The 15,693-nt window shown below is 42.3% G+C and overlaps 1 protein-coding gene across 1 annotated transcript in view; it reads left to right on the top strand.

Moving 5' to 3' along the window:
* TG (thyroglobulin) overlaps window positions 1-15,693 on the top strand; it is a 145,237-nt gene that overhangs the window by 116,733 nt on the left and 12,811 nt on the right. Inside the window, 2 exon segments of the mRNA XM_050321686.1 lie at window positions 7,036-7,217; window positions 11,707-11,814. Of these exon segments, the coding sequence (XP_050177643.1) occupies window positions 7,036-7,217; window positions 11,707-11,814 (290 nt within the window).

The raw sequence follows: 15,693 nt of genomic DNA, 5'->3' as shown, positions 1-15,693 counted from the left end.
CACTCTCTTGCAAGAGAGAAGAAGGGCTTCAGTGGTACACCTGCCCCCAGCCCAGGCCAGGGGAGGAGGGGGCCTTGGCCTGCTCCTACATGGCTGCTACTTAATTTCAACTGCGCAACCACCCTTCTCTTCCGTTTTCTTAAACATGCAATTAGTAAAGGCGTCACTAAGACTTTTTAATTGGCTTTTTGTCCGGAAATTCACTTGAACAAAATCATCCTTAGCCCCAGGGGCTGGCTGGCTGGGCAAAACCACGACATCGTTGAATCATGGAATGGTTTGGGTTGAAAGGGGCCTTTAAAGCTCATCTAGTCCAGTTTCTCCTGCAGTGAGACAGGTGGCTCAGAGCCCTGTCCAACCTGACCTTGAATGTTTCCAAGGATGGCGCATCTACCACCCTTCTGGGCAATCTGAGACAGTATTCCACCACCCTCATTGTAATAAACTTCTTTCTGATATTCTATCCACTAATCTACTCACTTCTAGTCTAAAACCATTATCCCATGTCCCATTGCAACAGGCTGCAATGAAGTTTGTCCCCAAGTTTCTTATTGACTGTTAAGGTTTAACTATCCTTTCTCAGAAGGATAATTAACTTCTTTATTACCTATTATAGTAATAGCTACCTTACTTTGTCCTAATGCTTTAAGTCAAATTCCATCTGTGTTTCAGAGAACTCATAATGTTCATGCTAAGTGGTCCTATTCTATTTTCTTCCTTTTGACTTTCTTAAACTTTATTCACGGCCTTGGTAAAACTGATGATTTTATAAATGCACATTTTCCTCTATTTCTGTTTTCCCATGGCTCCAGGTTTTTAAGACTTGAGGGAATATGAGTGTTTTGACCAGTCTGTGTTCCTGTCTGGATTGTTTTGTTAAAGACTTGCTGCAAGGTTAAAGTTTCCTGATTTCTCCCTTGTTGACACAGTTAGTATATTAATTGCTGGGAAACTGCAATGCTCATTAAGCTATTTAACAACATGCATTCTCCAGGTTCTCAGAAGAATTTCTATGTCACAGCCATGACCATTTATGGTTGCAGTCAGTCAGATGAAGTCCTGAATAAGCCACAGATGTATTTAGCCACTGTGACAGAAACTAGTCCAGATGGTGGTTGCTACCTGGAAGTTTGTGCCCCATTTCCTCTGTCATAATGCCATAAGGAATCTTTGGTCTGTGTTAAATGTCCTCTCCCCACAACAGACCTCGAAGAAGGATTTGAGGCAATCCACACTGTATCCCATTCTTCTACTTTATTACTTTTAAGGGTTCTCTTGAGGTAGATCTGTCTTGCATCTTTCTAACAAAACCCAAAGCTGGTTTTACTGTTACACTGAGGAGTGTGGGAAGGATTAGCTGGTGGACAGAGCACTGAACTCAACTTAGGGAACCAAGTTCCTAGTTTGCCTCTGACTACAACCAGAGTATTTAATCTGTTCTACAAAGAGGGGACCAAACCTCCCTGGGATGAAAATCCATCTGTGGTTATATTCCAGATCTGTAGAGAGAAGAACCTTGCATGTATTTCAGTAGATAAACACAGCTAAAAGGTACTGTTGCATGTGTATGGAATTGACAAAATCCTTCATTTCCATCTTCTGTAGGATGACTGATTTCAGTGTAGTTAAGGCAAAGAGTGTGGGTTAGAAAAACCTAACCCCTGCTGACTTGCTCTACCAGTTCCTGGGAATAACTGTGTTGGCCAATTCAGTCAAGGGCTTGTTGTATCAAACCTGATCTCTGTGAATACTGATCCTGTTAAGTGGTGAGGAGATGCTTTTAGCCATTTGGATATAAGCAAGCTTGAGATGTGATGCAAATCTTATCACTTTAGACTGGAGTTGCATGCAGGTTTTATAAACTATTAGCAGATAAGTAACAGGAGTGAGAGTAAAACCTCTAGGCTGCAACCAGACCTTAAAGTGGTAAATCCAGTTGGCACCATGTTGTTCTCTGGGGGCTTGCTGACATTTGGTTGTGCTGGGTGTCTCTGTACTCCCACTGCAACACTGTGCTTATGCCTATTAAGGTCTTCACTATTAAAAATGAAATAGACAGAAGGCATCACTTAAGTGCTGGCAAAACATTTCTGTTCTATTTGCCTACAGTTAAAGGCTGAGGTCCCCCAGTGAGGCAGCAGGGAGTAGGGTGTGCTCAATATCTTGCCTGTGGAAATGTCCATTTTATGGCATTCACTGAAATGCTTATTCATGTGAACTCAGACAGATTCACCACTTCCTGGAGCACTTCCTACTCATCCCCAATGCAGCCATCAGATGGTTGAAACTAAGTGAGAAACAAAGCAGAGTTTGTTAAGGAACTGACAAGTGGTACCATAATGCACTATTATGTGGCATATGAAGTAGTTAAGCCTGAACCCATTCACTGCAATTCCCATGGCAGACCTTCAGGGAATATTAGCTTTGAGCAGTCATAGATTAGAGCAGCTGAGCAGAAACCTCTAAAAATGTTGATTTCAGTTCCCAGTTGACAAAATTTTGTTCCTGTGCTATATGTGATGCTCAGTTGGGAGGACCTAATGGTATTAAGTATATAGATTCACTCATGTGGCTCTGTGTCTGTGTTTGTCTGTCTAAGCCTGTAGGTCAGTACATCCTCCATATGTTCAGTAGCTACTGTGTAATCTCGACACTGGAAGGATTTAGTTGAAAGACTAAGGCTGTACTTTTTGCATTTTCCTTCTTTCTCTTTCCCTCCTTAGTACAATCTAGTTGGATGCAAACCCCAAACCCAGGACATACAGGAGTAGATAGATATAAATCTAGTTTGTTTACTTCATGTAAGCAACTGGACTAATGCAGGCCAAAACTTCCATCCTGCGCTGTATTACAGTCAGTGAATTTCTTTATGGAAAAAGGAATTCATCAATGTACCACAGGCGGCAGATATGGGTATATTTGTTGTAGTGACCAGGGGAGGAATATCCTGATAAATTGCATCAGTGGGGAGAATGGGCTGATATCAGCTCTTTACTTTGTCTTGCAACTAGCTGGAATTCTTGAAAGACTCTGCTGAATGGCTGGCAGGTCTTTTACCATCCTTTGTGACAGTGTTTGTCAAAAGCCATTTAAGGCCTAAGATCTCTGTTAGTGTTATCACTGTTCCGGTTTGTCAGAACAGTACATTTCACCCCTTGGAAGATGTAAATGTTTGGTCTACCAACTGCTACAATATCTTTTTAAATAAAACACTCGACCAGATTCATTCATATGCTCCAGAAAGTATCCTGCAGTAACAAAAACAGTACGCATTATTTAACTCAATATTTAAGCAATGTTTATGATGGCTTTTCACCACCAGAAAAGTAGAAAGGAATGCACTTGCTGACTTCAGTGATTTTCTTACATGCTTTCTAAAAAAAAGTGGAAAACCCCACTATAACTCTGAGGTCAGTTGCTAATGCCTCTTTAAAGGTTAGCAGAATGTAAATTAAATTACATGATGTGCAGCTGTTTCTATTAATCTGGTAGTAGCTGTTTTATCTACTGTGATTTGAAGGTTGTTCCTTGGTCATGTATTTTCTAATGGAAAACATTTGTTGGACATGGAAAATTGGTCAAATTGAATCAGTTTCTGAGAAGTTATATAGAGTCTATATATAGAGTCCAGCACTTGCCCTTGTTAAACTTCACACAGTTGGTGATTGCCCATCTCTCTAATTTGTCAGGCTCACTCTGCAGGGCCTCTCTGCCCTGGAGGGAGTTGACAGCTCCTCCCAATTTAGTGTTGTTGGCAAACTTAGTGTGCCTTTGAGTCCTGTGTCCAAGGAGTTAATGAAGATGTTGAAGAGAACAGGGCCTGAGGTGGATTCCTGCAGAACCTCACTAGTGAATGGGTCACCAGCCTGATGTTACCCCATTCACTGTAACTCTTTATGCCTGACCTGTGAGGCATTTGCTCACTCCTTGTTTAACATGGTTATCCAGCTGTGTGCTGGACATTTTGTCCAGAGGGATCCTGTGAGAGGCAGTATTGAAAGCTTTACTGAAATCCAAAAAGATTACATCAGCTGGCTTTTCTTGATCATCTAGGTGGGTTACCTTGTCATAGAAGGACATCTGGTTTGACAGGCAGGACCTTCCCCTCATGAAACCGTACTGGCTGTGACCAGTGACTGCACTGTCCTCCAGATGTTTTTCAATACCTCTCAGAATAATCTTTTCCATTATTTTACCAGGCATTGGTGAGACTGACAGCCCTGTAGTTTCCAGGGTCCTCCTTCTTGCCCCTCTTGAAAATCAGGACATTTGCCACCTTCCAGTCAGCTGGGACCTCTCCAGATTCCCAAGACAGCTTGAAAGTAATTGAGAGAGGCTTTGCAATAACATCAGCAGCTCTGAGATGAAATCCCATCAGGTCCCATGGATTTCTTGGGATCCAGCTTGAGGAGAAGATCCCACACAATTTCAGGGTAGACTGGGAGCTGATCATTCTCACAGTCATGGTCCTCCAGCTCACCACACTGAGACCTCCTTGATTCGTCATCTGTGTTAAAGACAGAGGCAAAAGAATGTATTAAACACCTTTGTCTTGTCTATGTCCCTGTTTGAGGTGACCATCCTCATGCTGTAAGGGGCTGATGTTTATTCTACGCTGCTTTTTGCCATTAATATATTTGAAAAAATCCTCTTTTTATTATCCCTCACATTCATGGCCAGCTTCATCTCCAGTTGAGCTTTGGCCACACAAATTTTCTCTCTACAGTGGCAAACAGCATCTCTGTATTCTTCCCATATCACCTGACCTTGGGCATACACCTTCCTTTTTTGCCTTATTTCCAAGGTAAGATCCCTGTTAAGCCAAGCCAGCCTTCTGCCTTGTCTGCTTGACCTCTGACATTAAATACCTAAGGCCGGCTGCACTGAGTCAGATCGAAGGCCCTTTCAGCACAAAATGCTGTTTTCAGCAGTGCTTAAAATGGGCTGTTTGTAAAAATAGAGTAAGCAAATACGATACTTCTGCTAAATGCTCTGAAAACCTCTAGCACTTTTCAGCTCAGAGACTTCTGAGCCTGAATTGGTCTTTCTGTATCTGATAACCATCAGTGACAGAGTGAAGGAACAGTTCCTAGGGTACATAATCAATACCTTAAGATTTTTCCCTGTATTTCTCTCTGGTTTAAGTGTCCACGGCAGGTGTAGAATAAGGTAACAAATCCATTTTAAAAAGCCAATAAAATGAAAGCGTTGCATGAAAGTTGCTTGTACCTGGATGATTTATACACAACAGCTTGGGCTTTGCACTGCCATGGAAAAGCGTCTGTTCTTACCCGTGACTGCTAACCCCAGTGACCAAATGAGAGATCCCTATCTAGACAAAGTGCTGCTTCTACTGGTTGGTAGGAGTCTGAGTTGATGTGTGCCGAAGCTGTGATGGAAAGATTGCTTTTGAATTCAGTGAACTTGCAGTCAGGCCCTCAGCGATCATTTCTGTTTCTTGAAGAAGAATATACGTGTCCTTTCTGTATTTAAGCTGAACGATTCTGCAGGCAAGTGTGCTATGCAGTTTCTTATGTGGCATTTATGCACATGAAGTGACGTGTCATGAGTGAGTTGCCCATCTTTTTCAAAGTGCAGCTGTATTACTGAAACTGGCACCACATGACTCTTTCACAATGCGTAGGCCAAAATCTAGAAAAAGAAGAATTTTTTTACAAGTACAAGGAAAATTTCCAAGATCTTCTTGGACCTTGGGATATTTGGTAGTGTTTTGAAATCCCTTAAAATGACTTAATCAAAATGCACAGAGCACTAGAATATGTCACTAAGGACAGACCTCGGCCTCAGCACATCGGGAACTTATTTTCTGTCTTTGATTTCTGTGAATCTATTGAAAAGTAATTATTCCATTTGTACTTTCTGCATAGGGTTGTGGAAAGACCTTCTAGAAGCATGATGAAAACCAGCTGTGGGCCATCAAAATAATATTTTCAGTAAAGCATCAACACTAACCGGACTGGGCAGACACTGGCCTATTTTGCATCAGACTGACTGCCCAAAATAATAGAGCTGGTTTATTAGATCTTTTTCTCAGGAGTTCTTATCCAAGTTTCAGCCAATATGCACCTACATGGTGCCCTCTTTAGAAAGGACTTGATGAATAGGAAAGTTCAGGGAAGTTGCTCTGTTTCTGAACTTGAAATAAATTATTTAGAAAAAAAATTAGAAAAACTGAATTGCAAAAATAAAGAACTTGCTTAAAGAAAGATGTCTTGAAAAATTCCAACAGTCTTTAGATTTGATAAAAATGTGTTTGGGTATGCAGTTTGGCACAGAAGATTGTCCCTGTGTCTTGGGCACTTTGCTCTGGGGAATGGGCCTTCATGTTAGGAAAGCTTTCAGACCACAGGAAAAGGGTGTTTCGCTGTTGGTTCCTCTGAAAGGCCCTAGCAGTTATGAAGCTTGAAGATCATGGCTGTTCCTTGCATTGGGATTTGGAGGAATGGAATTTCTCTTCCAGGGCTAAGGCAGATATTATTCCAGAAAGGGACCTAAATACAGAACTTACAGCAGCCACATTTCTCTGTAGGTGTTCCCAGAAGAGAACAGATTGATATAGCCATGAAATGGCTGTACAACTTGTTTACTTTCTGGAATTTTCAAAGGGAAGCAGCAACATCTCCCTCTCTCTCCTCTAGTTTTCCCTCAAGGAATTCATCAGGAAGACAGCATTGGACACACAGTGGAGAAGTATCCCTAGGAACTACTTCTGTGAGAGCCAGCAGGATTTCTGTAGTATTAGAGCTCCACCTGCACAGGAGGGTACCTATGATCTGGAATTATTAGATCAAGGTTTCTGTCCCATAGTATATTTAGAAGAAGCCAGTGCTTCTGCTTGGTGACAGTTTTGGGAAAACAAAAGTAGGACTGTCCCCTACTTAATCCCCTAGCAATCAGGGATCACAGCAGAGAGGACTTGTTCCAGCAGAGGGAGATCTGAGCCTATATTGTTCCACCAAAAAAATGAATCTTTTCTTTTTGTTTCTAAATTCCATGTATGCATTTTGTTCTCAGAAATTTGAAGAAAGTCAAGGAAGAGCCAACAGCAAAACAGCCTTTTATCAGGCTCTGCAAAATTCTCTAGGAGGAGAAGAGTCCAACTCGTTCATTGAAGATGCAGCAACGTGGTATTACTCCCTCGAACACTCAACTGATGATTATTCATCCTTTTCCAGGGCTTTGGAAAATGCCACCCGGTAAGAAAATCATCCTATTACAACTGTGTGATTGGGGTTGAACAAGGTTTGTTTTGCTTATCTCAAGGGTGCATTTATATTCTGAAAACCTTGAGAAATTCTTATGCAAATGAACAAAAATGGGCAATATTATTTCATTTTCTGTGAGGTTTCCAATGTCATTGGTAAACAGAAATAGAACTGATTTTTGTGCCTTGTTAAAAGTTTGATGTTTTTCCAGAACTGTATATTGGATTCAGACTACTAATGCTTATTTCTGTACTCTTTCATGTCAAAGATGTCTGGGTTGTTTGCATACTCTGCACCAACTATTTCTTGAGTCCTCTCATCCCTTTGACAGTAGAAGAACTAATTGACTTGCTTTTATTCCCAAACAGTCACCTAATTATACAGTTAGATACTTTTCCTGAGTGGTCAAGTTTGAAAACTTTGATTTCAGCAGTTGCATTATTTTTTTTATTATGAAACCTGCAAAATATATTTCTTCACAGTGTCAGGCACAGCATGATACCATTTCCTCTCGAGTGTTACTTGGGAGAAGAAACCAGCCCTCACCTTACTACAGCCTCCCTTCAGGCAATTGTAGAGAGCAATAAAGTTCCCCCTGAGCCTCTTTTTCTCCAAGATGTGCACCTGCAGCTCCCTCAGTTGCTCCTCTTCAAACTGGTTCTCCAGACCCTTCACCAGCGCCGTTGCCCTTCTCTGGACACACTCCAGCACCTCATGCGTGTCAGCAGAGTCATCAGCAACTTACCTCCAGTATATACACTCCTATACTTTGCATTGAAACATTTTGTGGACCATTGGGAGGTGGAAGATGAGCACTGGGCCACGTTCACACCACCTTGAATGTATGCTTAGCTTCGGCCCTAACTGGGTATGGCATCAGGGTCCAGCAGTTATGGATAAAGTCGGTTGGAAGAGTTCATTGCCCAGTTGAACTAGGACTCCACAGCATTATGATGCCTATGGTTGGCCACAGAGCCTGGTGGATGTCTTTAGCTCTGGTCACACATGCTGGTTTGGTCTGCAGAGAGAACTGGAGTTTTCTGTCTCCCCCCATGGGCAGCCAGTTTGCTTTAGCCAGTTACAGATCTTAAACTGAGGGGTTGGGAGTGTTTCAGTTTTTCTGAAAGAAGGCCAACTGAGAAGTTTCCTTACCTTCTGTTTTCTGCCTCTGTGCAAACTCAGGGACTGAATGTTTAAGTGGGACAGATTTTCCAAAAATGAATCAGAAAACTCTTTCCCTATTAATGTTTCTGCTTCATGAGCAGATGCATTATAAAAACTCTTTACATTTCTAATGTGATGTGGTTTATAAAGTGGTGGCTTGACTCCTAATGTGCCTGTCCAAGATGTTTCACCTTTGTTCTTAACTGAGACATCATAGCTACAAGCTCCTGGTATCTGCACTCTGAGTGTTAGTTTTCTGTCCCACTGTGACCCTCTCCACAACACCTCAGAAACATGGTTTTCCTTTTATTCCTCAGAGCTGCAGAGGATTGCTCCAGGGCAGCCTTAGGGAGCAGGAGAGGAACAGGAGCCAAGATTTGCTTGGAAACATCTGCTCCAAGAAAGTGGACAGTAGTTTCTGGGTGGTCCAGGTGTGCCAGTGCATTGAGGTCATGGAGTAAACAAGCCAGAAGGCTGTGGGCTGAGCTTTGTGCCATTTGTCAACTCTTGCACCATGACACATTTGTCCCCCTTGTAGTCTGTCCCAGGGACAGGCCACCCATCACTGTGACATCTGGAGCCACTGCCTGCAGTGCATGTGTCAGCACTATGGTTCATGGGCATGAAAGCCAGAATTCGTCTTCAGTCTCCTTCCATCACCACTGTTAGCCATGGGATTGAAATTCTTTAGTCAGATCAGTAAGGTTTTAAGCCATAATCAAGCACTAAAGGACATAAATTTTAACCCTTCTTATCTAGAGATACAGAATCACAAATATGCTGAGTTGGAAGAGACACAGGAATCATTGAGTCCAGCTCCTGGCCCTGCACAGGGTCATCACCAAGAGTTACACCATGTGGCTGAGAGTATTGCCCAAATGTTTCTTGAACTGTGTCAGGCTTGGTGCTGTGACCAATTCTCTGGGGATCCTGTTCCAGTGTCCAACCACCCTTTGGGTGAATAACTTTTTTCTAATGTTTAACCTTAACCTCCCCTGACACAACTTCAGGCCATTCCCTTGGGTTCTGTCAGTGGTAACCACAAAGAAGAGATCAGTGTCTGCCCCTCCTCTTCCTCTCACAAGAAAATTGTAGACTGTGATGAAGTCTCCCCTCATACGTCTGTGAGGAGCTGTTATAACACAGGGCTGTCACATTTGATCATCCACATATAGCCCAGGGCTCAGCATGGTGCAAACATTGCCTTTTGCAAAGCTGCAAGAGCTGGCACAAAGCTCACTCCCAGCAGGAATGTGATACTCCAACAGTTCCTTGCGAGCGCCTGTGGCAGCCTCCTGGGCATAGGGATTCCTGCTCCTTTATGATATGAGGCAAATGCCTTGGCTAAGGAAATAAGTGAGTGGCTTATTTTTGAGCAAGAAGAAGGATGAGTAGTGAGAGCAGGACATCTGATGCTAATCTTTGAAACACTTTGGAATGTACTCCAGCTACAGCAGAAGGGGAAGGGAGACAGCAGGTGCAGGATGACAGTCACCTACATCAGTATCACATACGTGGTGAAAAAAGAGGGGATTGGTTAAGGTTTTTTGATGTTTGGTTGGTTGGTTTGGTTTTTGGATTTTTCCTCTTAGTTTTGTTTCTTTTTAACAAAAATCTTACTACCAGCATAGATGTGTAAGCTAAGAAAAGTTCTATGCCAGGAAGTTATAATTAACTGCTAAAGTTTTAACGGGAATTACAAAGTGTGATAGAGCAACATAAGTGGTTGTTATAAACTACACTCATTGTGCATATTTTATGGGTTTAAAATATTTCCACTGAATTCTTATATTTTTCCTCCAAGTATAAAATTAGTTTCATTTTCCTTTTCTTTCATTTCTTTTTTTTTTTTTTTTTTTTTAACTCTGGTATTCCACGCCTGTAAGAAACAACCTTTTCATTTTTGTGGTTACTATGTATTTAAGTTTTTTTCACTTCTCCAGAATAGCTGACTATTTTTTCCCCCCGCAGCACCAACTGAGAATCAGTTTTAAATGGTGAAATGTATCTCAAAGCATTTCTCGAGAGCTAATGCTGTCCCCAGACTCCCTAGTTTTCAAAGGTCATCTGCTCCTCTAAAACCCCATGCTGGTAGGCATGTGAAGAGCGGTAATTTTCATTTTGTATGGGTGTTGTCAACCATAACTGTCAAAGAGCCCTGTGGTCAGCCAGCCCATAGCTTGTGGTCTCACAGATGGGCTTAAAATAAACTCTGCTGAACCAAGATAGATACCCAAACAGTGCCTTTCATAACCATACCAGTTAAATATAGCAATGTGTTTTCATGTTTCTCTGACACTGTTCTTTCTTGCACCAGTCATTTTTATTTTTTTTTGACCTACCAAGTCTGAAGGAGAAGCTGCTGTTTCAGATTCACTAAACTGAGAATTGAAACCTCCCACTTCCTCAGCAGATATGTTTGTGTGCACTCATGTAGGTAAGGGTATATAAACGCCCAAAGCATGTGCTGAGTCTTTGGGCACATGAGGAGTGGGAGTGGTGATGTGTGTATATATAATATTGCCTTGAGGAATCATAACAAGTAAGGTGTTATTGCAGTAAGAAAGATGTCCTGTTTTCTACCTGCAGCCCTTGAACAGCTTGTGCTTCTTCCAACTACTGCTCACCCCACCCTCCAGCCCCGTTTCTTGGGGCTGTGGAAAGTAGGAAGGTTTGGATACATTTGCTTCACTTCTACCTTTTGCATTACAATGCCTGGTGTTAAACTGATCATTTAACTACCTCACTGCACTCTTATTGGTCAGCCTTTCTCTCCCAGACATATTGCACCAGATATTCCCTATTGATGAGACCTGCAGGTTATCTTCTAAAGTGGTCTCTTGCCTCTTCCAGCAGTAGAAACTCTACCCAAAGAAATCACACAGATCCAAAATCAGAAATTATATTATTGGCCCTTAATCCAGGAAATATATAAAACCTTTTATTAGATGTCATTGCAACCTAGTGGTGCCAGAAGGAACTTTATACTATTATAAGAAAAGACCCCCATAAACTAGAATAAAATGGGATTGTTTTTTTGGCCAGGATAGTCCTTGTGTGTCAGATCTGGTTTATTTACTGTCATCACTGTTGTTCAACACTCCATAAAACAACAATTTTACTGAATTCTAAGTGATTCTGGACTCATAGATGGTAAATGTGGTTTCCTTCAGGGGATTTGAAGGCAGAGATATGAGCTGTTTTGGAAAACTTAAAGAAAATTATCAAGATAGAGAGTGGTCTGTTGGTTGTGTGGGTTCTTTCCTTTTTTCCATTACATGACTGTGTCTGTTCCCTGCTCCTCCTTTTTTATCAGTGACCAGTTTATCACATGTCCCATCATAAACATGGCCAGTTACTGGGCTGCTGCCTCGCGAGGAAATGTCTTCATGTACCACGTACCTGAGAGCTCCTCACAGAGCAGGTAAGGAGCTGTATTTTATTGTTTCTTGGATGTAGAATTTGTAAAACTGGCACTGAATACTTGGACATACTGTGGAGTAAATGAATAGATGTAGGTACTTCAAAAAAACAGTTCAGATGAGCAAAGAAAGGGTTGGTCTCTAATAGTTTATTTCTCCGACTATGCAGGAATTCTTTTTCTGAACTGAGGCACTTACCATTAGATGTCTAAGTTAAGTTTCCCCTTTCCAACTTACCTACCCTTGCCAGTTCCAGACAGTTTTCAGATTCCTACTATACATCTGATAAATCTCCCACGAAGAGCCAGAATGTGATCTAAGTGATCAGGAGTCCACAGCTCTCGAGATAAATGGAGTAATGTTTTCTAAGGACTCAAAATTACTTTAACACTGCCCCCTTTAGAGGTCAGCGCAGTTGTACCCCAATTACAGTGACTGGCCTTCAGTGTGGATGAGTTCTGGAATTTATTCCTTCCTGCTCCAGCACTGTGACTGGTGATTTGCCAGCAGACTGTCTCATGGGAGGAAAAATATATTTTTGCACACAAGCATTTGCAGACTCAGGCTCTGTGTCATCCTTTATGTTAGAAGCTTACCTGAAAAATGCTCAGCAGGATAAGCTGTATTGTATTTTAGACAGAAAGGCCTATATACCAGTGGGAGATGCAAATGCCTTGTTCCCTTGGGTGCAGAACAAGCTGGAAGGCAGCAGCCTTTAAGGTGACCTTCCCTGGTTTTATTCTAGACCCAGCCCCCAGACAGGAGGAGACAAGGATGTTTGCAGGCGGTGGTCAGCACTTTGGGCTGCCACGTGACACACCACAGTGGCTCCTGCTCTCTTGCTCTCAAAGGCAGGGTGACCAGAAACTGCACTGAGTGTTGTGCCTCCTGTTCCCTGGATCCACACACCAGAGCATCAAAGCACACAGGGGTGCTTATCCTCATACTGTTTCCTGATGAGGAAGCTGTGCTTGTTCCCTGCTCCCTGCACTGCCCCATGCCTCTCTCTCCAGGAAAGATATTTGAGACTCTTTCATTTTTCTCAGGCTTTCTCCAAAAAGGGCTCAGGGGAGGGACAGCAGGTTCCCAATGGCACCATTTGATCCTGTGAAGTTCCCTGCAAACTGCGCAGGTTTCCTGATAGCAGAGTGAAAAGGCATTTGAAAGAAACCAGCCCAGATCTAGGTTACAGATGAAGGCCATTGTGCTGTGGTAACACAGGCTCACTTTCTTTCTAACTGGGAAGAAGTTAATCCTCGGGGAGCCGTTATTTCACTGGCAGCTCCAGCGGGAATGTTCGCAGTGCTCCGTTTGGCTACCGATAGGCTTGGAGAAGTGACTTTTACAAGGCTCCAAGCAGGGCTGAGCTGTGGTATGCCAAAAATCCAGCTGCTCAGAAGGAAAAGATACGTTCTCAAGTGACCTAGCAGTTTTTCTCTTGCTCTGGAGAATGATAGTGACCCAGTCATCTACTATTAGGTCTTATTTGAAAATAGATGAAATAGTACTTATACAACTTAGACTCACTGGCTTTGAGGCAGTGATTTTGAATGGATGAGAATTTTCTCTTCTATCTACACCTATTTAAGATTTCTGTTGTGCCCATGTTATTTAGATCTCCTCACACTCTCCAGTGCAGCAGTAGTCTATGTGGCTACACATTTTAATATCATTTATGTTGACACTGATCTTCTAAGCTACTTACTTTTAAACTTTAGTGCAACTTATTAGTTTGCATTTTCATAACCCTCTTTAAAAGAACAAAGCCAGAATGCTTTCTGAAACTTGTGGGAACGTGAGGCAGAGGCTCAAGTGCCTTAAGTTAAGCCACTTGGAAGGAGAAATGGCCCAAATTAGTATGCTGTGGGACACTGTTGCTCCTTTAGTCTTTATTTATTTTTAAGTACCATTAAAATAAAAGCTGTTTGGGTTGCAAAGCAAGCACTTAAGTAGAAGTTGCAGAATTCAGCTTGTCTGTGTACAGAATGATCTCATTTGACACTACAATGTGGCTATTTATGAAGTGATACCCCTGTTTTCCCAAGAGACCCCACACTAGGTCCTCTGCTGAATACATGACAAGTATTTTGTATAAATATTGTTGTCATTCATTCCTAACTGGATCTTTCTTTATTCTTCATCCCAGTTTTGCCATGTCACCTTTCTTCCTCACCCTCCTTATAGAATTCCCCCTTCCATAGAGTATAGGTGCATTCCAGGCTGTCCAGCCACTCTGTGCCCAGCCTGTAGCACTACAGGGGGTTGTTTTGGCCAAAGTGCAGGACCCGGAACCTGGTCTTGTTGAGCTTCATCCCATTGGAGTCAGCCCAGCTCTCCAGATCCCTATGCAGAGCCCTCCTGCCTTCCAGCTGATCGACACTCCCCCCCAGCTTGGTGTCAGCTACAAATTTACTAATGGTGGACTCAATGCCCTCATCTAAATCATCGATAAAGATGTTAGACAGGACTGGACCCAGCACTGATCCCTGGGGGACACCACTGGTGACCGGCTGCCAGCTGGATGCAGCCCCGTTCACCAGCACCCTCTGTGCCCAGCCCTCCAGCCAGTTCTTGACCCAGCACAGAGTGTCCCTGTCCAAGCCGTGGGCTGCCAGCTTTTTCAGGAGAATACTGTGGGAGATGGTGGCAAAGGCTTTGCTGAAGTCCAGACAGACACATCCACAGCCTTTCCCTCATCCACCAGGTGGGTCACCTGATCATAAAAGAAGATCAGGTTGGTTAAACAGGACCTGCCCCTCCTAAACCCGTGCTGGCTGGCTCTGATCCCTTGTCCATCCTGTAGGTGCTGTGTGATTGCACTCAGGATGATCTGCTCCATAACCTTGCCTAGAGGAACCCTGTTATGACATTTCTTTGTGTTAATGAATGTAATAACCAAAGTATGATTTACACACAGTAATCGTGGACAGGATATTCTTTGAGTACACATACTGGATCAGATACCCTCAGTGCATTGTAGCTGGAGGAACATGTTGTTAGATATTCCTGATCACTCAGGCTTTTGAGAGAAAAATAATTTCTCAGCCATTTTGAAATTGGACTGCGTCAGGGTTTGCTGGGATACAGACCTCCACTTGTGAAAATGGGAATTTTTACAGTATTATGTCCATAGGGTTACATAAAAGATAAAATAATGAGGCTTTTTGACTTTGGTGTCTAAATTGCTCCTAAGAAGCCAGTTTACACAGGATATGGACCTTTCCCTCTTTGTGTTTGCTATCTATATCATAAGAAAGATGATATCATTAAATGTTTTCCATAATAACTTCTAATAGCTACCTCACAGGGGTATTGGAAAGAGTACATTAAAATAATATTCAGCTAACTGCAACATTGGAAGACTATTTACTCATAGATAAAATATTCCGGCTGGGGAAATAGCCATTCACTAATTAAGATAAGGCACCATATAGCACCACATTCTTCAGTTTCTACTTTGTCACCTCTCTCCTGCTTTATGTGTGTCTCCCAAAATGTATAACAGAACAGAGAGTTAAAGTGCAGGGATGAAAAAGTACTGGTATTTCCTTTTGTTTCACAAGGAACAGTCCCGTAATAACTCACAGCAAGATAAACAAGAGGGAGGGAGAAGTCAGCCAGTAAAGACAGACCCAACTGAAATGATGCAAAGTAGACAAAAATTTATTAAACAGGGAGGATTTTTTACCAGTATAAGTCAATAAGCCAAAGTTTGTCTAACAAGTGGATGTTTCTAAAATGTATACGTATACACACATTCAAGCATGCATAGATACAGGGGTAGGGTTAAAGAGCCTGCTCTAAACTGATGTCTATGACATATGTGGAAAATCACATAAAATCAAGAACTGACAGTTTTTGTATAGATGAATGGATCTTGC

This window comes from Myiozetetes cayanensis, unplaced genomic scaffold (assembly GCF_022539395.1).
Source record: "Myiozetetes cayanensis isolate MyiCay16 unplaced genomic scaffold, myiCay2020 scf1, whole genome shotgun sequence".
Classification (NCBI taxonomy): domain Eukaryota; kingdom Metazoa; phylum Chordata; class Aves; order Passeriformes; family Tyrannidae; genus Myiozetetes; species Myiozetetes cayanensis.
The sequence above is the reverse complement of the archived record's forward strand: the minus strand, read 5'-3'. Positions and strand labels throughout refer to the sequence as shown.